Source organism: Netta rufina (genome assembly GCF_964035555.1).
Source record: "Netta rufina genome assembly, chromosome: 20".
In the NCBI taxonomy this organism is placed as follows: Eukaryota; Metazoa; Chordata; class Aves; order Anseriformes; family Anatidae; genus Netta; species Netta rufina.
The window spans coordinates 821,114-846,995 of record NC_140144.1 but is presented as its reverse complement, the minus strand read 5'-3'; the positions used below and the strand labels follow the sequence as shown (position 1 = coordinate 846,995).

The 25,882-nt window shown below is 46.9% G+C and overlaps 1 protein-coding gene across 1 annotated transcript in view; it reads left to right on the top strand.

Annotated features, from left to right (window-relative positions):
* Positions 1-20,634, top strand: part of LOC311217133 (dual specificity testis-specific protein kinase 2-like) — a 28,375-nt gene extending 7,741 nt beyond the window's left edge. Inside the window, exons 2-9 of the mRNA XM_084298917.1 lie at positions 8,400-8,599; positions 13,800-13,921; positions 14,063-14,111; positions 15,140-15,289; positions 16,612-16,785; positions 17,372-17,455; positions 18,808-18,894; positions 20,406-20,634. Of these exons, the coding sequence (XP_084155043.1) occupies positions 8,411-8,599; positions 13,800-13,921; positions 14,063-14,111; positions 15,140-15,289; positions 16,612-16,785; positions 17,372-17,455; positions 18,808-18,894; positions 20,406-20,507 (957 nt within the window). The 5' untranslated portion in view covers positions 8,400-8,410 and the 3' untranslated portion in view covers positions 20,508-20,634. The remainder of the gene's footprint in view (positions 1-8,399; positions 8,600-13,799; positions 13,922-14,062; positions 14,112-15,139; positions 15,290-16,611; positions 16,786-17,371; positions 17,456-18,807; positions 18,895-20,405) is intronic.
* The last annotated feature ends 5,248 nt before the right edge of the window (positions 20,635-25,882 follow it).

Below are 25,882 nucleotides of genomic sequence, written 5' to 3'. Positions count from 1 at the left end.
GGATGCTGTCCTTCTGGAACTGATTCTGTGTTGACTTTCCACAGCTCTACAAGAACTGCTCCAATATGGGTCCATACCACAGGGTCCATCCATCAGGAGCAAACTGCTCCAGCATGGGTCTGCCATGGGTGGCAGCTCCCCCCATATCACCTGTTCCTGCTTGGGCTCCTCTCCACGGTCTACAGGTCCAGCCCAGAGTCTGCTCCAGTGGGGGTTCTCCACAAGCCACAGCCTCCTTCAGGTCAGATCCACCTGCTCCTCCATAGGCTGCACTGTGGAAATCTACTCTGCTGTGGTAATACTATGGGTTGCAGGGGGACAGCCTGCTCCTTTGTGGGCCTCTCCACAGGTCATAGGGGAACTTAGCTCCGGTGCCTGGAGCACCTCAGACACCTGATGATTGGTATCTGCTCATCCAGAGGTTTCAAAGACCTTAAAATCTTAAGACCTTAAATTCAGTTTATCATGGTCAGTGTTTTTCTAGGAATGGCCTCAGAAGAGCAGGGTTTTGTGGTCCATCCAGGCTGTCCCCATCCCACATGGCAGCCAGCATCAGAGTTGGACCCACTGGACCCTTTTTCCATCACCTGCTTCTAGTTTGTAGGAACAGCAGTCAAAAGGAAATGGGTCCCCATTAGCTGTCTGCTCCACTCAGCTCATTCCTTATCTCTAAGGTACAAAGGTACTGTTGGAGTATGGTTCGTAGGTTCACTGGGCCCTCTCCAAAATGGTGCCTTGAGTAATTCTGTGACTGAGCCATTTGCTAATGGTTTTCCACATGTAAAATCAAGTTATTCCCCACCTGGTTCCTAGAGTGCAGAAACAGATGGTGAAGAGCTTGTACAACTGCAGCTGTTTATTGAACATATACCTGGCACAAACAGTATTTTATTACTGCTGTAGTGAGTTTCTGGAGCACCCACACCTTGGCACATGGCTGTCTCTAGCATTGGTACAATCTTGCAGACAGCAGGTAGCAAATGCTTGGGGAAAACACGCAAAGTGTGCAGTAGAGGACCTGTGGGGCAGGAAATGATGTCTTCTCCATGACAACAGACAACAGTAATTCTCCTTGATGGGAGGTTTACCTTACATACCAGAATGTTGATCAAGACCAGTAAGGTGCTGTTACTGCTATTTGGCATTTGATGAACGATGGATACAGAGGCTCATTCAACATGTGGGGAGCCAATGATACTGCATGGAAGTAATAAAGGCTCAAGCCTTTATTCCAGTTTAGAACTCTGGCCATCTGCACCAAGAACAATCCTTGAGCTAAAAATAATCTCTTGGCTTTTAAGAGCCACACTGAGTGGTTAAGATTTGCTTGTGGATACCCCAAAGATAAGGGGTCTAGCTTTCACCAGCTGTAGAGCATGTTTGGGTTTGCAAAGAGCCCTTTGTGTGTTGACAATACAGTCCCCACATCCTTTCCAGGCCCTTCCACGGCCTCCAGCCCTCATCTCTGCCTGTGAAAGGAGGCAAGTTACTGTAATTGCTCTTATCCATGCTTGGAAGCAGATGCAGCCTCTGAAACATTTTAGCAGTAGGGTCACAGTATCTTTTTTCCATGCTAATGCATTTTTCTTGATGAAGAGGGTGGGTTGGGGATGTTCTAGCTAGCTCAAATGCTTGATGGTTCCCACATGCTGAGCTTTCTTTAAACACCCACATGCCCTGCTTTGTTTTTCAATTTGTATAGTGTCAATTAGATATTGGGGGAAAATGTTTTATATATGCTGGTAATATAAGTGCCTTTTAACATCAGTTGGGAATCTTATACCATGAGTCTTCAGAACTAAAATAAAATTCATGGCAAATGCATAAAGAATGTAGCAAAGGGAGCAGAAATAGATGGTAACTGTGTGGGATTAAGCTTGTGATTGTTGAGTTATACTTTTTTTCCCCTCTCTTCTGCACCTTTCTTTTTCAAACAGTACGCCTTGTCAATCATCATCCATTTTGAAAGGTGAGCTAATTTAAAGCCTTTGTTGCTGGCTGTCCTGTAGCATGTCTTTTCCTTTGCTCTTGTCTTATTTTTCTTCCTTCAAAATACCCACAGATTTTCCATCAGGTGGGCAATGGTTTGGTATTTTGTGTGCATGGGAAGTGTAACTGGAGAGACCTCCATACAGGAGCCTTTGCAAGTAGTTTAGTAAAACTAACCAGAAATTTGGTGCAAAAAAGCCAAGTTCTCACTGGGATAATGAGGTGCCTGAATCCTTAACCTTGCTGGAAGCCAAACTGTATCTTAGCTGCCTAAATATCTTTTTGTATTTTAGCCTGATGAGTCTTTATCAGTTTTGTGATAAACATGTCAAGTTGGTTCAGTATGTGTAGACGTGCAGGAGCTGGAGTTCAGTGCTCCTTGGAGGAGAGGATCATCCTGTCTTCTCCTCTGTATGCTTTGTCTTTGCAGGGAGGGAAGCAAGTAGGTTGATGGTGGAACCACTCCCTTTCTGCTTATCTTCAAAAATGTTGTTTGCTAAAGTTTAAAGTTAAGGAGTATAATTATCTTCATTAAAAATGAAGAAATCCTTGAGAAATCCTTCTTTTTAAGGCCGGAAGAGCTTAAGAGCTTGTCTCGTTTATAGTATCAGACGTAGCCTTTCATCTGGAAATGTTGTGCTTTTTGGTTAGGTTGCTTTCTGAACAACTTGTATCTTGTTTTGAAGTTGTTAGAGATCAAGACTGTATCCAGATCAGGATTTCTAACACTTAGTTCCTCCATAAGTATCACATGTCTAGAAAAGGGATTTGAATCCTGGGGTTTACATTTTTGCAGCAGGTCTTGGGCCTGGTTGGATGCTTGGGGCAGGATGGAGCTGGCTGTGCATGGTGTCTCAGAGGGCCAGGCTGCTGGGTCCTGAACCCGCTAGAGGTGGGTGGCTCAGGAGCTTAAGTGCTCTGTTGCCGCACTGCAGGCATAAACCCCATGTGACTGTCTGGTCCTCCTGGGCCTTTTCCAGGCTGTAGCCTGCTGTAGTGGTTGGGCCTGAGCAGCACCTTTGGCCCCATGGTTGCCTTTGCAGGGTGTGTGTCTGGGGATGGTTGATGCCTCTCTGCTGGCCATGGCAGCTGCTGCAGCCTCTATGAACTGGTGCCATGTTAGCATTCACAGGCAGTGCTGAGCCTTACAAGGGAGCTGGGCCCTTCACCACAGCATGAAGATCACAGAATTATAGGGTTTGGAAAGGACCTCAAGAGATCATTGGGTCCAACCCCCCTGCCAAAGCAGGTTCCCTAGGGCAGCCTGCCCAGGTAGGCATCCAGACGGGCCTTGAATATCTCCAGGGAAGGAGACTCCACAACCTCCCTGGGCAGCCTGTTCCAGTGCTCCGTCACCCTCACCGTGAAGTTCTTTTGCATGTTGGTGTGGAACTTCCTGTGATCCATTTTTTGCCCATTGCCCCTTGTCCTGTCCCCACAGACCACTAAAAAGAGGTTGGCCAAATCCTTCAGTCTCCTACACTTAAGATATTTGTAAACATTAATAAGATCCCCTCTCAGTCTTCTTTTCTCAAGGCTGAGCAGACCTAGGTCTCTCAGCCTTTCCTCATAGGGAAGATGTTCCAGCCCCCCTATTACCTTTGTGGCCCTCTGCTGGACTCTTTCCAGGAGGTCCCTGTATTTTTTCTGTCTTTTTTGTACCGGGGAGCCCAGAACTGGACACAGTACTCCAGGTGAGGCCTGACCAGGGCAGAGTAGAGGGGGAGGATTTTCTCCCTTGACCTGCTGGCCACGCTCCCTTTAATGCATGCCAGGATCCCCTTGGCCTTCTTGGCCATGAGGGCACACTGCTGGCTCATGGTCAACCTGTCATCCACCAGGATCCCCAGCTCCTTCTCCTCAGAGCTCCTCTCCAGCAGGTCATCTCCCCAGCCCCTACTGATCCATGCGGTTGTTCCTTCCCAGGTGCAGGACTCTACACTTGCTCTTGGTAAACTTCATTTGGTTTCTTCCTGCCCAGCTCTCCAGGCTGTCCAGGTCTTGCTGAATGGCAGCACAGCCTTCTGGTGTGTCAGCTACTCCTCCCAGCTTTGTATCATTGGCGTACTTGCTGAGAGTGGACATTATTCCCTCATCAAGGTCATCAATGAAGATGTTGAACAAGACCAGACCCAGCACCAACTCCTGGGGAACACCGCTTCGCACAGGTCTCCAGCTGGACTCTGCGCCACCAATCATCACCCTCTGAGCTCAGCCAGTCAGCCAGTTCTCAACCCACCTTACTGTCCACTCCTCTATCCCACACTTCTGCAGCTTTGCTAGCAGGATGTCATGGGAGACAGTATCAAAAGCCTTGCTAAAGTCAAGGTAGATGACATCCACTGCTCTCCCCCCACCTACTCAGCTGGTGATGCCATCATAGAAGGCAACGAGGTTGGTCGAGGATGATTTCCCCTTGGTGAATCCATGCTGACTACTCCTCATAACCTTCCTTCTCTTACAGTTGCTTGGAGATGGCATCCAGAACAAGCTGTTCCAACACCTTTCCAGGGACAGAGGTGAGACTGACTGGCCTAAATCACTTCTATAAACCCACTCAGGGTTTACAGGTTAATTAGCTATGAGATTTTCTAAATAAAACGAACAAAAAAGAAAATGTCTCACCTTTTTAGATTTTACTACTTATATACCTTGTTTGTCCAAATACTTCAGAAACAGTTTTTTGATCTTTAACATATGCGGTACTTCCTTCCTTCAGTTTCTCTTCACTGCTTTATTGTGATTTCTTATGTCTTTCCAGTTCCTGTAGGTGGGAAAACTCCAAAAGAATACTCAGGTTTGCTTTTCAGAATGGCGGCTAATTTCAAGTGAATCTGTCAAGGAGCAAGTTCTCTTCACTGACATTTTTATATAGCCTTCAAGACTTTCCTGTCTGCCTGTGAGTAACATGCCTGGCTGCGGTAGGCATGGCGTCAGTGTGTCTCACAGTCCTGCAGAGCTGGAAGGTGCCACACACAGATGAAGCTCCCCACCTGCTGTGGGCACAGCTGAAGGCATGGGGATATGCATCTTTTTCTCCAGAAGGTGGTAGAAGTGGCACCATGTTTTCCATCTCTCTCCCCTCTTCCTGCAGGCAGGACAGCTTTGAAGGGGACAAGCATCTCCTTTGAAGCTGTAGGGGAGCCTGGCACAACAGGGCCAGGGCAGCTGGTAGCAATGTGTGCAGGTTTGGTGTCTTCTCCTGTACCCAAGCCTGCTCTCCTCACATAGACTGAATTACAGCAGGGAAAATCTGGGAGCTCCAGGAATATGAGTAGCTGCCCATGTGTTTTGTTCACTCAGACAGAAGTGCAGCTTTGGATGCTTCAAACCTCATGGGTGATATGAGGATGTGCTCTGCCTGTGGGTGCAGGCATTTCTTCTGAGACAGACCTTAGTGCTCTGCATCTCTCTCCCACCCTCTGCCCCTCCTTCCCTGGCTCCTAGGAAGTCTTGAAATAAATCTTTGCATTTTGAAAGGCTGTTTTCTTCCCCAGCCTACATGTCAACACTAATCTGGGGACAAAAAGCCACATTTATAAAAAGAAAATAAAGTCTTGGCTCCCACTCACTAACATAATACAAGGGCCCATTTTGAGGATGTTGTGGGGATTGTTGTGGACAAAGGGGCAATTGATGAACTAGGTCATGGCAGGAAGAGATGGTATGTTGGAAAAGCACTGAACAGAGAGGCCTCTGAAAAGAAAGCCATTCCCCATGGAAGAGACAGTCCCCCAGGAGCTTGCTTGACTTGTTTGTGCCTGTGCTGGATCACCCTGCAGGCAGGAAGGATTCTAAGAAGGTGAGGAGAGAGAGGCACCTGTACATGTGCTGCTGTATGGAGGAAAATCTCTAATTTCCATTTCTTTACTAGAGTGGAAGGAGAGGCTTTTGGAGCCTGCTGGTTAAGTGTTTGTGTCTCCAGGGGCTAGAGCAGCAGCTGGGGGTGTGGTACTCACCACAGCTCTGTTAGTGAGTGACTGGTGCTCCTTTGTGAATCTGTGGCTTGCTGCATTAACTCTTTCTCTATCCATACAGCAAGAGAGAGCAAACCTTTGTCATGAGTTTGGGTGCACCCTCAGGGTGTATCCTTGAGACTGGAAGGTCTCCTGCTGTTCAGAGCAACCCTTTGCCATTCCTTCTCCATGTTTCTTTGGTAGCATGAGGTCATCAGGACCCATCCAGCTTGGCAATGTCCACTTATGTCCTGGCCAATTCTGCAGAATGTAAAGGAACTCCTCTGTTTCTTGCTGTCTGAGTGTAAAACACTGCTCACTTGTCCCGTACCTGAAGCATATCCTGTGTCCGCCCTTCAGCTTGGTGGCTCTGTGTGCTGAGCACAACCTTGAGTGAAAAATAGCACCTTGCTGTATCCTTCTACCACCTTATGCTGGTGCCTTGCCTTGCTGCAGCCATGCCCCCAGCACTGCCAAAGCTATGCTGTTTTGCATACCGGAGAGAGATCTGGGTTAATTGTTCCCGTGGAAAGGTAATGCCTTGAATGACAGCCAGAGTATGGTGTCTTTTAGCAATGGTGAGTCTGATTGACTTGTGAAGTTGGTTCTTTCCCTTGTTTCAGAATGATCCCCTTCCCTTGCACTGGTGTGCAGCGTGCTGCCTGGGTGCTGGCAGTGCGGGAGGAGTCTGTCAGGGCTGCCTGTCAGAAGCAGTGACTGTCCCAAGACAAAAACCTCCAGGCAGGTCCCTGCAGCATCATCCCATCATATGAGGTTCCTGGCTTGTCTGCCATTGAGTCAAAGTGGGCGTAAAGCAGGGTGCTCTAACTTCTTTCGCACTAAATGCCTGATCTCAGCAGTCTTCATGCCCACTGGTTGGTGGAGATGAGACCTTTCCTGCTCATGGGCAGCTCTGGGGCCCTGGTCCTACAGGTGTTTGCTATGAAATGAAGTAGGAGCCCATGTGTTGTCTTGATTTTGGTGGGACTAGATTCTTGCAGTCTGTGTGGGACTGTCCAGTGTCAGCAGCTTTCAGGTTTGGCTGATTTCAGAACTTTGTGCTGCTGTTCCCCTGCTGTGCAGCTCCCTGAGTCTCAGCCCAGAGCTTGCCTGCTGTTTGTACTAGGGATTTCTGCCCTGCTCAGTACCATCTACATGCCCACACTCAGCTCTTCCTGAGTTCCTGTCCCAGCTTAGCTCTGACACCACGTCTGTCTGTCCCCACTTGGCCTGTGTCCCCACAGGACTGTGGATGGATGTGGAGGTTAGTGCAAGTATTTTATGCATGTCTCTGCAGATTTTGCATCACTCTGTAGAAGTGAAGTAGCCCTGAAATAATCCATGAGATCAAGGGATGCTAATACAGCTCCTTTTGCAGTGCAGCACCTAGGACGGGAGCTTAGGGAGGTCAGAGCTTATCTTTGCTTCAGGTGGAGGCTTTGAAGATTCACCTTTCTGTCAACTGTTGTCTCAGTTACAGTCTAGCAAAGTGGCTCAGGAATCTGAGCATGTGCTATGAGTGGAAAGTGCTAGGACAACATTGTAGTGGACTAATGGCTGTTAAAAATTATCTAGAAGTATGTACCTTATTCAAATCTCAGACAGTGTCAGAAGCCCTCTTTCTACTTCCTTTGGATTTGTGTCCCCTGCATCTTTGGAAATAACTGGAGGCAAGTGATGCAGGAGGAATGAAAGGATGGCATATGACTTTGAAGGAGTCTGAACCTGGTTCTGTTAAAGGCAGAAAGGGGAATGGAGGGAGGGGGCTGTAGAGTTAAGTATCAGAGCAGTAGAAAAACAAGATAATTTAGTAGAGGGAGCTGGGTGGTTAGAGACAGATTTGGGTTACACAGATAGGAAAAGAGTTGTTGGGGCATTTCCTTGTTTGATTCTTTAGGTCTTGTAATAAACAGAAGGTACCTGCTGAGTAAGGACCCTTTTAAGATTGCATGTTTTGTGCTAACATGCTCAATCAAAGGCCTGTCTAGAGGTCTGGGATGATGAAAGTTGCATTCATTAGTAAGTCTCATGTGACCTATGTTAAAAGCCCAGTTTTGACATGGCAGCTTTTAACCCAGTGTAAGCTGGCTGAGTAAGATAGCATTCACCAGATTTTTCTTGGGCTGCACATGCATGTGGTGATGGTGATGCATGCTGATATCCTAGACCCTTGGAAAGGATAAGTGAATATATGGTGATTTGACATCTTTAAATGCTAGTATAAAGAAGTCCAAATACAACCTGCATATGGTAGGCCTAAGCCCTTATCAGAGGGAGAGTGCCCATGGATGCTTCCCATTGCAACGTGTACTTCAAGGTGCATCATGGCACAACAGTGACTTGTTTACTGCTGCTCTGTTCTTGAGGCTTCATCCAGCTCTGGTCTCTAGTGCAGGTACTTGTTTTATGTACAAATGCTGCTTTTGGCTCACTGTGAGATGCACTGTGTTTCAGCTGCTGCCACCATGATGTGCAAGGCAGGGCTGATCACCCCAGAGCCCTCCGACCCCATGCAGTACTATGGCGAATCATCTGACACCTGCTACCACATGGACCGCTGGCAGAGGCTGTGCACAGCTGTCAGGAAGCTGGAGTTCTGGGAAAACTTCAACACTGAACTGATAGGTAGTGGCTTCTTCTCCAAGGTCTACAAGGTAAAAGTGCTGGGACTGACCCAACGTAGCATGAGACTGCTGCTCTGATGTATAGGCAGCCCACAGTCCTTGTGAGAGCACCTGAATACCTGCTGAGTCTGTGCAGATGGTGCCTCACTTGAGGAACCATCCCCCAGCTTGTTTCCTCATCTTTATCCCTCCTGGCTCACCCTGGCAGGTTGGCTGAGGTGAGGGAGGAGAGGACTCTGCGTACCTAGCACATCACCTTTGATATGCATCTTCTTTTCTATAGTGTAAAATGAGACAGGAGGACTTGATCAAGCAATGTTTGTTGACTGTCATCTACCAATACAACAGGCTTGTCAGGGAGCTAAACAGGGGTATTGGATGACTTATGGGGATATTTATGTTCTGTGCAGTTTTTTTGTTAAAACTGTGACACAATACATTGAGAAAAAGAATGTAAAATCAAGTTGTGTATGTCTCTGTCATGGTTTAACCCGGCCGGCAGCTAAACACCACGCAGGCGTTCGCTCACCCTCCCCCCTCCCTCTCTGGGACGGGGGAGAGAAATGGAAAGTGAAGCCCGTGAGTTGAGATAAAGACAGTTTAATAAGACAGGAAAATAATCATAACAAAAATAATAATAACAATAATAATAATACAATGGTGATAATAGGAAAGTAATAATAATATGTACAAACAAGTGATGCACAATGCAGTTGCTCACCACCCGCTGACCGATGCCCAGCCTAACCCCAAGCAGTCCGGCCGCCTCCCCCCGGCTAGCCACCCCTATATATTGTTTAGCATGATGTCAGATGATCAATACCCCTTTGGCTAGTTTGGGTCACCTGTCCTGGGTCTGTCCCCTCCCAGCTCTTACTGCACCCCCAGCCTGCCTGTTGGCAGGACAGAGCAAAAGGCTGAGATGTCCTTGGCTTGGTATAAGCACTGCTCTGCAACAATTAAAACATCGGGGTGTTATCAGCACTCTTCTCATCCTAAGCCAAAACACAGCATTCCACCAGCCACTAGGAAGAAAATTAATTCTGTTCTAACTGAAACCAGGACAGTCTCCCAGAATATGTGCCACCCACACCCCCTGGAGATGCCAATGCCATCACCCCTCTCTTGCTCCTGCTCTGTGTTACTGGTGATGCTGCAGAAGAGCAGGTGACTTGGAGTAGAGTCAGAGTGGGACAGGTTGCTGGTTTGTCCACTTTTGCCTCTTCTGCCTTCATGTCAGGAGATCTATGGCTCCTTGCAAGCCAATGTCTGATGTGTATGGTGTATCACCAAGGTAAATCTGCTTTTTCTCGCTGGCGTTGTTCTCCCTACATCAAGCTCCACTGGTGTGGCAGTTTAACCCTCTCTTAGTAAGCACAGAATCCAGGGTGTTGCTAGCTTTGCTCCCTATCCAATGCTGTTCCTCTGCTGAGGAATACTTTAGCATCTCACCATTGCTTATTTGGGGTGAGGGGATGGGGTGTGGAGCTCTTTCCCTGCAACCCTCAGTTGCCATTGTTCTCTCTATGAACAGCTAGATGAAAAGGGGACCTCTACCTAGGAAGTGAGACTGCTTTGCAAGGTGGCCAGATTTGCTCATATCATCTCTCTTCTAGTATACTCTAGAATGTGGCTGCTGACATGGATCTTGATTACTGGGGTGTGACACAGACCCCGTGGAAACAAATTGGGCCTGGGTACGTCATCACTTTTAGCTCCTTATCTTGACGAGGTGCAGGATGGACACCATGAATGTATATTTCTTCTGGGCCAGCATAAGATACTTCTGCCAGAGGAGTACTCTGACATTACTGTGTGAGATCCCTGGTTGGTGCAAGCAAATGTGGCCTGTTGAACCTAATGAAGCCAGACTGGCAGGATCTGGCCTTGGAGCTGCAGAAAACACACAAATTGGATAGATAATTGCACATTGCTTTCTTAAAACTCTGTCTCCTCCTTTGTTCCATTTGGGATTGGTGTTATGGTCTCTGAGTGCTCTTCAGGTCCAGTGATAGTGCACTAGTGCTGTTCAAAGGGTATCTCTAGCCAAGGGTATATGGCAGCTGTTTTCAGACTGGAGCAATACATGACAAATACCTCTCCTAACCATGCCATCCCTCCAATAATTCATTTCCCCACTTACACAGCATGTTGTTGCCATCACTTTCTCTTTCCTTTATCTAGCAGGTTTTCATAGTAAGGACTGCTGTCTCCTGTGTGTGATCTTTTCCTTCTGCCCTAGCAGTAAATTGAGATTCTAGCAATAGGTGGTCTGGATGCATGGATCTTGAATGAAAATGGAATAAATTCCTGAAGCAGAAGAAGGAAAAGAAATGTTAAAACGAACATCAATGGTACGGGTTAAACAGTTAGAGGACAGTGGAGGAGGACTTGGTACAAGCACAAGTCTTTTGTAGGGACCTGATGTTTGTCTGTGGACTTGAGCACAAAAGTAACTGATTCCTCTCAGGTCAGCCAGTGTCCTGTAGACTCATAGCCCTAAGCAGCAGTGCCCCTGCTATAAAGCATCACTGGTGATTGTCCTTTGAAGCTCTTTGCCAATGTGGATGCTGTCTTCCACACTCCCACGACATGGACATAGACTCCCCTGTATGTGATGCTGGCACTGAAAGGCTGCCTGTTGCTTGTGCCATCCCTTGTCCTGAGGAACAAGGATTCACTTGGTTTCACGTGGGGACTCAGACCAAGGCATGACCTGCTGCTCAGTGAATTATGTAATGCGTAACCTGAGTACAAGGTACTTTCCCTCTTTTTCTGTCTTAGTTTTCTGATGTGGAATAAGGAACTATTCAAGTGCAAGTTTTGCTCAGGGAAGTCATGAAGCTCCTTTCATTGATTGTTATCTGGTGCGTAGGGTCTGAGGTGCTCAAAAGCAGGAGAGAAGTGATATATTTTCTGGCACTGGTTTAAGGCATTGCCCAAGGTGAACCTCTGAATAATGTCATCTTCTTTTGGCCCCCAAAAAGCTTCACAAGCATTAGGAGGCATGGTTCCACTCCCAGTTGCATGGTCTGCAAATTCCCACTGCCAGATTTTCACCTTTATTTCACTGCTTGAGGCTGACACTGGGCCTTTACCCTCATCAGTTTTTAGCATGAAGTGAGAACACCTTGGAGGGTTCTCTGCACACTGATCTAGGGCAGAACTGGACAGGGTATGATTTAGAGCAGTCCAAGGGGTGCTCCAGGTTGGCCAGCGTAGTTTTAGGGCCTGCGAGTTTGGAAGAGGCCTTCTGACTGCAGGTGCTCCAGCGAGCCTCTGATCAGCCTAGGAGTGTCTTTTGTGCTACAGTCTCTCCAAGCTCAGTGGGATCTGTCCAATACAAAGAAAATTTTAGTAATCTTTTCTATCACAGAAGCTTGTTTCCAGGTTCAGAGTCAGGATTGTGATAGGGAACAAATCTGATTTGTCAGAGCAGAGCCAGTGTTATCTCCTAAATTTCCACTTCAGTGTCTTTTTTCTAAGCTAACAGTAAAGCTGAGAGAAGACTAGGGTTATGGCTGGGTTATGGACTAATAAAGCAAGGATCTGTCTATTGTTGAACTGTGATGGGTAGCACTATAAAATTGACTAATTACCCTAATTATTGTGCCAGCAATCAGCTGTTGCTAGAGAGGAAGGAGGCAAGAAGTTAAAAATTAATTACGGGGGGGAGAAGACGCCAGCTCAGGGGGCTCTCCGTCATGACCTAGCAGTTCAGCCTTTGTGCATGAGGTGGGTGTTGCCTGAAGTCCGATCCCCAGTAACTGGAGGCCCCCGAGTCGAGTAACGACTAATTGTGGTTATGTCGTCTCATCAGGTGATGCTGTCAAAGCCCTGGTTTCCTTATGACCTGCTGGAATACACAGGCAGGCTTATTCCAGCAATAAGCACAGGCTGTCAGGTTGTGTTCCTTCAGAATGGAAGCAACAGTTCATATTTCTTCCAAGACAATTTGTTTTGTGATCCTGATTATAATCAACCTTTCTCTCTTTTCAGCTTAGCTAGGTCTTACATGTAGCTCTTTGTTCTCTTCACATGTTCTGGTAACCTTAAAGTAGTCATCACAGAGAGCAATGGGTGATGCTTTGGGTCTCAGACTGCTGCTTTGAAACCATTTTATGCTGTTTGAACGATCTTGATGTGAAAGCAAACAAAAAAAAACCCTAAACCTCAAGATGAGAGAAAGTTAAACATCACCAGATTCCCTATTCATTCTGGGGCAAATGTCAGGACATCAGTGTGGGCCATACCTGATATATGAGTCTCCATAAAGCTGACTTTGATCAACGATTGAAATATTCAAGTATCACAATGCCTTGTGATGTAATCTGGAATCTGCTATTCGTAACCTCTACCCAGATTTCATGAGTTGCAGTGCAGGGACCTTGGATGGTCCTGTCCGTGCTGAAAGTTGGGGGACTCCTGTATGTCTTGCAGCCTGCATGAAACCCCTGCATGCAGTACTGTCCAAACATGGTACGTTCATGGGGGACAGCAAATTTCCCCTTAAAAATGCCTGCTCAGTCTGTTATGTGTTATAAGTTTGAGGAACAACATTTTGTTTTCTGTTCTTTACTTTCCCATATCCCTGCTAGAGGGAAGCCCTAGGAGTGTAGTATGTCTGGTAATCCACAGCAGAGGTTCAGGTTAGCATGTGAATGGGAAGAAGACTCAGGGCCTCTGTCCAGGGGCACTGGGGAGAGATGAGCTGGCTCTGCACTTTCTTCATTGTGTCTGACTAGCAGAGACTGTCTAGATGGGGAGCCAGGTGTTGGCGGGGCTCAGAAAGCAGTGGGGATGAAGAATGTGACAGCAACCTTGTGCAGTGACCAGACCCAGGCAGGAAGGAGGGATGGAGGTGGGTAGGCTATGGTTGGGATGGGCCATTGAGTGTAAGGCATTGGAGAGGAGAAGGTCAGCCCTTCTGTAACTTAGTGTGGGCTGAGGAATTGCTCCAGCCAAAGTTACGGAAATTTTGACTGAGAAACTGCTTAGTGCTATGTTGTGACAGGAGGTATTTAGCTGTCTCCAGCCTCCAAGTCAGACATCACTGGTGGGGAGCTTGTGTTGGAGGGACAGCACCTTGCCCTTGTGCAAATCATTGTGCAAAGTTCTGGGCAGCAGGGAAATGAGATTCAGGACTTTGGTTAGGAATGGATACTGTTGTCCAGAGGGGCTAGAAGACATTTGTAAGCTAACAGATGTCCTGCTCCAACCTTGGATCCAGGTGACCCAGGCTGCTGCTTGTAAAGTGATGGTGGTGAAGATCTACAAGAACAACGTGGACCAAGAGGTGATTGTACGTGAGATCAGCCTGCTGCAGAAGCTGTCCCACCCCAACATTGTCAGGTGGGCGCATCCTCTGGCCATGACTAGTGTCACTGGCAGGGGCTGGAGTTGGTCAGTGTCTATAAAGCAGTTCTGTGGAAAGGGAATAAACAGAACCTTGATAGCTTGTTTTTCTCTTGTCTCGTCTCTTCTCCTGCTTAGGTACCTTGGGATATGTGTGAAGGATGACAAGCTGTACCCCATTCTGGAGGTAAAAGTTTCTTGCTTGTAAGCATGCTATAGGCAGTTGAGGACTGTGTAGTTCTGTGTAGTTCTCTTAGGGAGGATGGCAGATATCCTGTAATGCATGTCTGTACTTCTCTGACACTTGAGCCTGTGAGTCTCTACTAGTAAGACGGTTCTTTTTGCACCCCAGTTGCTCATGGCTGAAGTGGGGCACGGTCACTACAGAACCATGAGATTCAAGAAGGATAGCCAGAAAGTGTTTCAGGATGGTCTAGTACCACCCCAAAGAGCGGAAGAGCCACTGGTTGAAGAACAGGAGTAGAGCAGATGCAAACTGGCAGGACCTTTAGTGTGGCTCTGACATGATGGTGTGGCTTAGTAGAAAAGCCTCAGCTGGTACCAGAGAGGCCTTGTCTTGTTCCTGCACCATTAGCAGCCTGAGGCACTGACTGAGCATCTGCAAGGCTTTTTGCCTTTTGGTTGCTGCATGCGAGTGAAGACTGTGGAAGGGTCACCTTGGCCCTGTGTTCTTGGGTGCAATGGGAGGAACAGTACAGGGGTTGGTGTGAGCATTTTCTCACTGGACAGAAGAGACTGCTAGGTGAGCCTGGCAGGGCAGGGGGCGGCAGGTGGCTGGATGCAGCAGGTACTTGGAGATAATGTGGCATTCAGCAGTGATGTGCAGAGGAAAGGTGTTGCATCACACCCCAGGAAGGGGCCCCCACCATTGCCAACAAGTTGTGAAGGCACAGCACAGGTCCCCAGCGCAGGTGTGGAAAATTGCTTGCCAAGGGTTGACTTTGCTGTTGCATTGCCATGCTGGCTTATACTGAAGTCCCTGCAGCAGGGCAGTACCCGTACCCAGAGACCATCAGTGTCTTGCTGTGTCAGGAGGGGTATTAGCACTACACCATGCACAGGAACCCTTGTGTGTTGTGTCATTTATTATCTCTGTCCCGAGGTAGGGAGCTCCTGGGTTGGTGAGGGAGAGCTCAGCACCAGGAGAGCCTGTGTCCAGCTGCGTGGGTGCCTGCTTTTTGTCTCTGTTCACAGTACGTGAATGGGGGCTGCCTGGAGGACCTTCTGGCCAGCAAAGACATGACTTTGACATGGAAGGAGAAAGTGGACTTAGCTTCTGACATTACCAGAGGCATGGTCTATCTGCACTGCAAGAACATCTACCATCGAGATCTCAACTCTAAGGTACACAGCTGGAAAGGGAATGTCACCCTTGAAGGGCAACTATGTTGGGGGACCCTACAGAGGCACTTAGGGCTGTAACCTGGAGACCTCAGGCTTCTTCTTGGTCCTCTGCTCCATGCTAATCCCTTTGCAGGCAAGGAAGTTTTATTGATAAAACCTGTAATTACATTACATTCATCACTTGTTAAGCAGAAGACCCAGCTTTTTAAGGAAAAAATGAAATATTAATGAAGGTCGGCAGTGTGGAAGCTATTCGAGCATTACAGTCTTGAAAGACATCAGTACAGGAACCGAGCTTGCCTTTGTAATCTTAGGCTGTTTGGTTGGCTCAGTTCCTAATCAGGAAATCACAAACTACATGGGAAGACAGGGCAAGAGTCTGTTTCATTCTGATGATGGATTTCTTGGCATGTGTGCTCTGAAGTCAGTTGAGATGCAATTTTCTGTTTGGTGATAACTGATGAGCTTGGGATATGCTTGTGGAAAGTTAGTGAGTGCTGAAGGTTCCTGCCTGTCCTTTCTGTTTCACTATGGAGGTTCAGCCCTGAAAAAAGTTCATGCTTTCCAGGAGAAACCTGGGAAATCTGCTGTGATGATGGCTGAAGATACAGGAGAGAAGTGTATATATATTTACTTGATTTCTCGTTGTCTGTGAGAACCATCTGGAGAAGATGTTCATAGTTTCTGCTAGCTCTTTGGGAGCAGATGCCAAGAGGAAATCCTGGGGAACTGAACAGGTTGAAGTCACTGCGGTTTTTGAGAATCAGTAAGATAATTTTGTAGAAATTCCTCCAGAAAACACTGTTAGGTATGTACAACCCTGGGCAGTGAGAAGGGCTGTGACTGTGATCTGCCTGCCTTTGACTGAACAGTGAACAAAGCTGATGTGCACGTTTCTCGGTCTCTTTCAGATGAAAGGATGTGGATCATTGTGTTCATATTAGGTAACTTTGCAAATCTCAGTTCAGGTTAGTTAGGATGGAGTGCCAGCACTGAGTTCTGGAAGGCTGTATCAGGAGGCAGCCTGAGGCACAGTGGTGATGAGCAAGCAGGGTTGCATGGTGAGGGCTCCTGACAGTTCTGGACATGGGATGGATGGTGAACAAAAAGTCTCCCATGGCCGCAGGCTAGGGAACTGCTCCTTCAAAGGACTTTTTCTGGCTTCAGATGTAGTCAATGTGTGCTGCCAGGATGCAGGCCTCTAGTGAGAGGAGAGCCAGTAATGGCAGGGGCTGAGGACCAGTGAGGTGCTACACAGTGAAGTGTGCAGGCTTTTCCTTGTTGGACATCTCATGTTTTACCCCCCCATGGCCTCCTTTCAGAACTGCCTCATTCGAGTGACACCACGGGGCCGTGAGGCACTGGTGACTGACTTTGGGCTGGCCAGAGAGGTGGTGGAGCTGCCTGTGAAGGATGTGGAGAGGAAGCTTTCTCTGGTGGGCTCTGCTTTCTGGATGGCTCCTGAGATGCTGCGGGGAGAGCCCTATGACCAGAAGGTATGGCAGTACTTATCAGCTCCTTGTTCATCATCAGAAGTCCTGAGCAAGAATGAGGGATGTCTGCTGGAGACATGTTCCAACAGCAGAAAAGCCTTTCCCTCCCACCCTCCCTAGGAAATGTTGCTCTGCTGTCTGGACCTTTGTTCAACAATGTTCTGCATAGCAACTTAGATGTTGCATGTGTGGCCTTGTTAAGTTAAACTCTTAGTTAAATGTATTACTGCTGTTGACAAACACACTGAAGCCTCTCTGAAGAATATGCTGGAAGAGTTACAGCCTGGTGAAGCTGTTGTGTGATCTACAGTGGGTGCCAGAGCTATGGTAGAAGCACCAACCACATTGAAACGTGGTATGGGTCCGTGTTTCCCAAAGATAAGGCTCAGCCCCAAGTGAGGCTATAGTGTTTCTGGGTGGGTTCAGAAGCATAAGTTCACCTGAGAACAACTGATTTGCTGCCTTCATCTTCAACACACCTTTGATGGGCTCTTGGGTAACTAATGGAAGAACCCAGTCATCGGTACTTCCCATTTGCATGCTTTGCTTCTTCTATGTATGCCTGGTCCTACCTATCTTCATCTTGCAGGTAGATGTGTTTTCCTTTGGTATTGTCCTTTGTGAAATCCTGGGCAGGATACCAGCTGATCCCGAAGTGCTTCCCAGGACTCAGGTAATGATTTTTGTAGCCAAATTTAACAGTGTTTTCTACGTGATACCAGATTGTGGTTTCCTTCTGGACCTTACAGACCTGACACACATGCATATGTGCATGCACAGATTTCTCTTCAGAGTTTTTTTCATGAGAAAATCTGGTGACAAAATGTTCAGTGTACAAGTGGAATCATCTGTAGTTTGAAAACTTTTGTTACATCAACAATATGAGATACAACAGTTTTGTTTAGAGATCTTAATTCTAATAATTCATTTGGCTTTGACATTTCAGCTTCTGTATTGAAGTGGCAGGTCGAACACAATTTCACCTTGAATTTGTATTTTCAGATACATTAGGGTTAATATACAGTTCATGTAAAAACAGCAGGCGTCTCTAGAAACATGGCCTTTTTTCAGTATTTGCAACAATTGCTTTCCACAAAGTGAGAAGGGAAGGTTTTTCCAGAACGAGGGTAAAAACTCCATCAGAAAAATAGCAAATTGCTGTTTTCCAAGCAGTCTTCAGGCAAAAAGCAAAGAACCTGTAATGACCAGAGATTATTCCATGTTTCTGTAAGACTGAATGGTAACTAAAACTGCATCTCCATTTGCAAGATGAAAGAGAATTATGTATCAGGGACTCTGATGTCTGACAGGACTAAGCTGTAGCTATGGAAACAGCTGCCTGGATCCCCTCAATCAGTTGCTATTGGAAGACCAAATAATCTACAGTTTCTCTCCTTGGCAACCACTGCTCAGCACCTCACCCAGTGCTGGTTACTCTACATGCTGTTTTCTACCTTTGTGGTTCTTGTTGCCTTACTCTGAGCTTTTCCAGGAGGATGCATTGCACTTCAGGGAAAGCACAGAGCAAGCAGAATGATGTTGCAACGTTCTCCCAGTTAAATGTCTCTTTTACCATCTGTGCCCTCCCGGCAGAGCTGGTACCTTTGCATAGTCATAGTTAAAATAGCTGTGATAGAAACCATGAACATTTTAATCTTTAATTAAATCAGCTTTAATCCATGAACATTTTTTGCTTTAACACCTTGAGAAGGGTGAAGACCCTTTAATGGACTTTATGGCTCAAGCATTGATTACTTTTTCATTGCTTCTTACTGTAAAACCCTTTTTATCCTGGTGGTTTTGAGGTGGAAGGATGGCATTTGCAGCTAAGAAAAATGTAAAACCCAGACAAGGCCTATCTTAATAAGCAAAGGATATATAGGACACATCTTGAGTAAAAGAGGGGCTTGAGACCTATTTTTCCCATTTTCCTGGGGAGGCTGCATAACTGACTGCATGTAGTCATGGCCAACTCAGCCTCTTCCTGTCTGGCTGTTGACCCATGCTCTACCCCTTCCTCAACAGGATTATGGCTTGGATGTTGCTGCCTTCCAAGGGATGATCAGTGAATGCCCCAGGCGGGTGATGGACCTTGCTGCTAGCTGCTGTCGGGTGAGATTCTTGCTAGATTTTTTTCTTCCTTTGGTTTTCTTGGGCTTGTATCACACCTCTGTGAGAGTATGCTTTCAGTGCCGGTGCACAGGGCTCTGCCACTTAATCTTCCTGGAGCAGTAGTATGCTTTCATCTATTGCATAGTTTTGCCCTAAGAAACACTTAGGAGAAGTGATCGGTTTGTGTATTACAGCCCAAAACATCACAAGGTCCTGCCTGTTCCCTTGTATATCGACCCCAAAGTGGGAAGCACGTTGGTGATGATGTCTGATCACCACTTAGCTAGACTGAAGGCAGAGGCACCTAGCCGATTCTTTCTGGAAGGCACTGCCTCACCATTACCAGCATTGCGGGTATCATCAGAGCACATTTTTCCAACCTTTGTTGCTTTGACATAAAAAGTAAAGGTGAAAGCTGGGGGACCTCCCTGTGCTGCCTCAGGATGCAAAGTAGAAAGAGAGGATTCAAGTTTAACTTTGAAAGGAAGGAAAAAAAAAAAAAAAACAATCAGGAGAAACTCGGTGATCATAATGCAACTCAATTTGTTACTCAAGGCAGGAAATGGAAATAATTCTAGCACGAGTCCCAAGGACATGTGAATAACTCGCCCTGGATCAGAGGAGTAATTCACATGAACAATTTGCTTTGGTTTGTATGTGTTCAGATATTGTACCTCTGACAGACAGTTTCCTAATGCAAATTGATTTGTAATGGGCTTGTGCCAGAAATGGCTCTTGGGGCTGTTCTTTGCTTTTGTGCAATGTGCAGGTTTGGGCAGGTTCTAGTGTGGCTCCCCAGGTTGGCTTCCCCAGGGCCAGGCACAAGAGCAGCCTCAGGATGGCACAGTGGGGGCCTGGGCTGGAGGTACCCAAGTGCCCCAGGCTGTGTTCCTTGGCAGCCCTTGCATTTGTGGAAGAAACTGGGTTCACCAAACAAGGTGTGAGGTATACTCTCTCCTGTAAGAGAAGGAGGGGGACTTCTCTGTCCTTCAAAAGGAAAAGGGACAAACCCCAACTCTGAGGACACGCCAATGGCACCGGGAGGACTGGGGAACACAGCCCACTGACAATGACCTGTGTCAGGGAGACAAAGCAGATTCTGACTATTATGAAAAAGCCCAGGGAATGAGACATCTTCCTCCTGACACCTACCTCCAGTCTTTCCCCTGCACAACCCCTGGCCCTGCACTGTTCAGGTTGGCTTTGGGATGAACAGTTCCTGCACACTGTTGAAACCTGGCCTGACACACCATGACTTCAGCATCTTCCTGTCTTTGCTTGTGCTGTACTGTGCCTTGGGATCAGTCTTATGGCTGCTCATTTGCAGCAGTCTGTGCCTGGATCACTGTGCAGTAATGCCAGAAAAAGCTCTTCTGGCAGGTGCATGGCCCAGGCCAGTGCTGTTGATGGATGAATGTCATTGCTCAGCCATGGGGGACCCAGGAGAGCTGCTGCACAGCACCCACTTCCTGTCCAGGGTGTCATCTTCAGCCTCTCTCTTCTTGTTCCAGGTGGAAGCATTTAAGAGGCCATCTTTCTCCGAAATCCTGGATGAGTTGGAGGATGTTGCAGAGAGCCTGGAGCCTATGAGGGAAAATCAGCTTTTGGGCTGAGCTGTGGGCCTCCTGTGAGGCCTGGTGGAGTATTGCACGAACTGTAAATCAACTGTCTTGGAGGGTCAGGAGTGAAGAAGGAAGGTGGGAAAGAGAACAGCCAAGTGATGTGCTGGTATTTATTTAATCATAGTCTCTGTCTCTAATTTCTGGGTTGGAAAAAGTGGTTAAAAATGGAGAAGGGATTTATCAAGGGTATATATTTCTTAGGTAGGTTTTTAACTGATACAATTCAGCCTCAAGCAGCCTTTGTTCATTTGCTTGTTAAAAGCACATGATCCTGGAGGGGCAGGTCAGGGACCTGAACTCCCTTGCAGATGCTTTCCAAATACCCAACAGAAATGTAGTTCTCTCCTGCTTCCATGTGCCCCCTGGACTCAGGGTCTTCCCCTTCCATACCCCCTCTGGCCTTGGGGAATCTCCTCTATGGAGGCTGTGGTCCTTATGGTGTGAAGGAGTGGGGCTTCGGCACACTCAGTGAGCCTCAGGGTTGCCTTATATTTCAAAGCCTTACAACACCCTTCTGGTAGCCATGCAAGGACAGGTACATTCTAAATCTCTGACTAGGTTCCTTGACATTGTACACAGGACTCATCAGTATCAGGCAAAGTTTTGGAGTGCTGGGACTATCCACAAGGTGCTGAACTGCACCAGGCCAAGGCAATGGGCAGGGTGTGCCTTCTCTATGAATTAACTGATAAATATCTCCTATCATAAAAGCTTTGTCAGGCACATGCCACGTCAGAGTTGTCCCAGTATTGTATCAGTATGGATTTCTCCCCACTGTCCTCAGTCTGGGTTCAGAGATGGGAGTCTGTGTTCGGAAGTCTCTCTCCCCACCTCTAATCCTGCTGCAAATGCATAGCGACAAGCACAGTGCCAAGAGCTTGTGAGGCCAAAGCAGGGGGAGTTTGGTCTGGCATTATGCAGTATCTCACCTATTCCTCTGCCTGGTTGAGCATCCCATTGCCTCTCCAGCGGCTAGACATCCTTGTGGTTCTAACCTAGGTTCTAACCTAGACTTCCAGGGCTCATGCAGCCATTAAAGGATTTTCTTCTGATACTTTCTTCTGTGTTTTCTTCTGTGGGCTGGAGGAAGATTTCCAGGTCTGTAGATCCAAATGAGAGATGGAAAGAATGATGTCAAGAAATGGTCTGGCACTGCAAATTAAGAGAAAGAGTTGAGCAGACAAGTTCGTGTCTCTAGATCAGCTGATGGCTGCACCATCATCATGAAAGACAGGTTCTACTCAGACCAAATTTTTTGTGAGTGTAAATAGGCATATTGCCTGTATAGTGGTGGAGCAGTGGCTCTCTTCTTGCAGACTGTAATCTCTTAGAGCAAGGATCCTTCGTTTGTCCATGAAAAAGTAATTGTATAGTGTATAACCCAATGGAGCTCTCAGCCTTGTGGGAGGAATGATGTGCTCTCACATAGTGCTGTAGACCTACATGTGGGTCTCATCTCAAGCTCTTGAAGTAGAATTTGGTGTCACATATGGCCCAACATCTGTGTTGTGGTGCTTGTACAAGGGAGTGTCAGTATTGTGCCAGGACAGAGATGTTGTGGAGGAGTGGTGCATTTTCCGTAGGGATTTCCTTATGATCAGGACCTGACATGAAATGCACTGAATGGCACCAGAGTTATTGTCTCAACCACACCTCCAGAGAACTTCTCATTCCCCAGAGCTGCCATCATGCTGTTGACATCTGTACAGAAGAAACCTCCTGCTCAACAGTAAAACTACTCAGCAGAAATCTTCCTCCCAGCTTCATACTGCCAGCAGCAAGGAGCAAAGCCTTGAGAAGTAGAATGGAATGGAATCCAGGGATGGAATCAATCATCTTCCAAAACTATGGAATCCCGTGGCTCTCATCATGAGGGGGTTATTCAAAACAGTATGTGTTTCTCTCCATAAGGTCTAGGCTATTCCTGGAGGTGCTTCAGGAAGAGCTCAAGAGCTAAGATAGCCCCCGATACAATGACCCTTCCAATTTAAGGATAAGCTTTTTTTCCTAGCACACTCATCTCCACATAGCCAATAGAATCCTTTCTGTAGCTTGCAAATTTGCATGAGAGACTTGAGGCCGTGAGATCCTGAGTTTGTATCCTTTTTATCAGCACATATTGTGACACCTACACCATAATCTCTAATTTTAGTAAGATTAGAAGTTCCTACGTATTCTGCCATAATACAGTTGTCAAGTTCCTGGGCTTAAATAGCTCAGTGGACCTGTACCTATGCATGGAGTTTTATCATTTAAGCATCTGGTGTATGTTAATGTTTTTGCATGGGATTAGTTTATATCTCTCCCCTAGATGTTCATGATCATCCTTGCCAAATCAATATGTTCCCTTTCTTGGGTGCGCAAAGGTCAATGTCCACTTCATAATTCTAGGTTGCCTCTAGGCAGCACTGTGGACTCCCAACAGTCAGAAAGGTTGAAACTATCACTCACTGCCTGGGTGAGATTCACATAGGTATTGTGCATCCACTGTTCAGTTTTCTTGACCAATGATACCATTAATACTGTGAGAAATGTAACCTTCCAGGTCATACCTGAATAACCTTCCATGGGGTCTTGGGTGCCTTTTTCATTTTGATGTGATGGATCCGGGCATTCTGCTGCTTGATTCTGATCCCTGTGACCTGGAAGAATCCTTCCCACTGAGGTTCCAAGGTCTTCTCTGCAAGAGACTGTACAAACACATAATCGCCAGGTCGTCTATTGTGTCCATCTAACCCTCTGCCTGGAGTCCCACTCACATGCTTTCCAATTTTATTAAGCTGTTTACCTAAGACCACCATATAGGAGGTCATGAATTCATCCCCTACTTGCATGGATATTCCTCTTTGTATTCCATAGGGTCATCCATTTAAGATTTCAAAGGAGTTTAGCCCTTCCTTTGCCCTTGATATATGCAAAAGGGCTAAAGGAAGAGACTGAGGCCAGACCAAACTTGCTTCTTGTCCCAGTTTCACAATTTGCTGTTTGATTTGTGTGTACTTCGGTAACACTAGTATGAAGGGAGTTCTTTTGGTTTTATTTATCTGCTTGGAGGTAAGAAACCTACTCAAGGATTACAGATCCATAGGAATGTTATTTTCTGCACAGAGGACAGCATTAGCCCATGTAGCTTGAGCTGTGATAAGCACCAATACTTTTGAGCTGGCCATAAATGGGGGTGATGCCAGAGAAATTCCAATGCAAATGGTATTTTTGGCATAGTTGTTTTATCAGTGCTGGTGACTAAAGATGGCATGGATGTAGGTGCTGTTCTGCCATTGCTCACACAGTTGTATTATGTCCCAACAGTCAGAAAGGTTGAAACTATCACTCACTGCAGGTCAAACCACCAGCATTGTTCCCAGTTGCTTGGACATAATGTGACAATTAGTGTGAACCATGAACCATTGCCAGTGGGCCATCAGGAAGTGCAGGTTGTTGTGAAGAGAGAAGGAGGCTGGTGGTCTGGACAGCTGGGCTGAGTCATGGCAACCTCAGATAAGGGAACAAGCCTACTCTATCTTCTAGTGTAGGTATGGCTGATGAAACCAAGTCTACATGGCATTTTAAGAGCAGTCACAAGGGTGGACTCAGAGATGTGTTTCTACTAGGCTTGCCATGTGTCATATGGTTGGGACATCCAGCCACATGCTGAGTCTTAGGTGACCAAAGGATATCAGGCCTTTGCTAGAGGGACCTTTGGTTCCTGCTGCAAGGGCAAGTGGAACTGAGACTGTCTTAAGGTTCCATGTGGATGACAAAAGCTGATATTTGGAGGTTGCAGAGAACAGAGGTGGTCTGAGAATTTGGTGCATCTAGTTGACCAAGAGTTTCTCATCACTGGTCAGAACTAGAGGGAAAAACAAGCACAGGAAACCAGCCTCAATGCCCTCCAGCTGTGATCCCCTTGCTGGGACTGGAGGGCCTGGCTTTTCCACACCAATCTGACAAAGTCCAGGTAATTAGTTGAATTTCATATCTCTTTGTCCAGGCAACTGAAGCAACACCAATGGTAGGTGGAGAGTCTCGAAGGCTTGCCTTGATCAGGACCTGATTAGGAGCTGCCTCCTCTGCCTCTTGGCCATTTGCTCTGCTGATGCTGGCAACATGGACCAGACAATGCTGCACCCTATGGGCCATGCATTTCCATGTCATTCATTGTGTCTTTGTTTTTCAATGCTATTTGGAAATAAAGAAAGATTAGAGGTTCTTTACCACATCAGTCCTGGCTACCGTGTTTCATCATTCTGGGTCTGCAGTGTGCTGCTGAAATGCCACAAGTTTTCAAGCAAGAGATACCAAACACAACTCAAGGAACATCTTTATGCTCTATCAGCATAGCTGATGTAAACCCTTAGTGAAAAGTCATTTAAACATTATTAGCTATAAGAAAGTGGTATTTCGAGCACGCTGCCTCTTGGTGCCCTTGGTTTGTGGTAGGGTCAGTTGGCTTCTTAAATCACCCCCTTGCTTCAGTTAGGTGAGAACAAGGTAACAGCAGCAGTACAAGCATAGTGCAAAGAGTGTTGGATTCATCTTTTCCATCTTAGCATCCCATGATAAGTCAAAAGGATCAAACCACAGTGAAATTATTTCTTTTCCCCGGATGCAGCTTCTTTTATGCTGTTTCAGTAGCCCTAATTACTCTTCAGATGCAGCTGTCTCACAAGCTCTTTGCCAGGAGGCAATGGACCTCTAAGTCTGCTGCATTCAAACACAAACCCTATAGAGGCACTGGACCTCAGTTTTATTAGATTCTAACATGACCAGTCATTGGTAGGAAGGAGACCTTTCCTTCCAAAGCCCAGTCCTGTGAAGTCTATCATCTTTAGGGTTACAGCTTGTGAGAAACAATCTGCAGCCTGGATGGACCACATAACCCTGCTCTTCTGAGGCCATTCCTAGGAACACACTGACCACGATAAACTGAATTTAATGTCTTAAGATTTTAAGGTCTTTGAAACCTCTGGGTGAGCAGACACCAGTCACCAGGTGTCTGAGGTGCTCCAGGCACTGGAGCTAAGTTCCCCTGTGACCTGTGGAGAGGTGCACAGTGGAGCAGGCTGCCCCCCTGCAGCCCGTAGTGCACCACAGCGGAACAGATCTCCACATTGCAGCCTGTGGAAAGCCCACACAGGAACAGGTGATCTAGGGGGATCTGCCGCTCCTGGAGGGTCCCAAGACAGAGCAGCCCACTCCTGATGGATGGACCTGAAGAGTCGCTGCCTGTGGAGAAGTCCACAGAGGACCAGCCCAGGAAAGATGGCACCAGAGCAGGGAAGAAAATGACTGTGAAGGGGTGGTAGAAATGAAGCACCATGGGCAGACTGACTGCAGCCCTCCCTCATGTCCGTCCCCTGCACTAC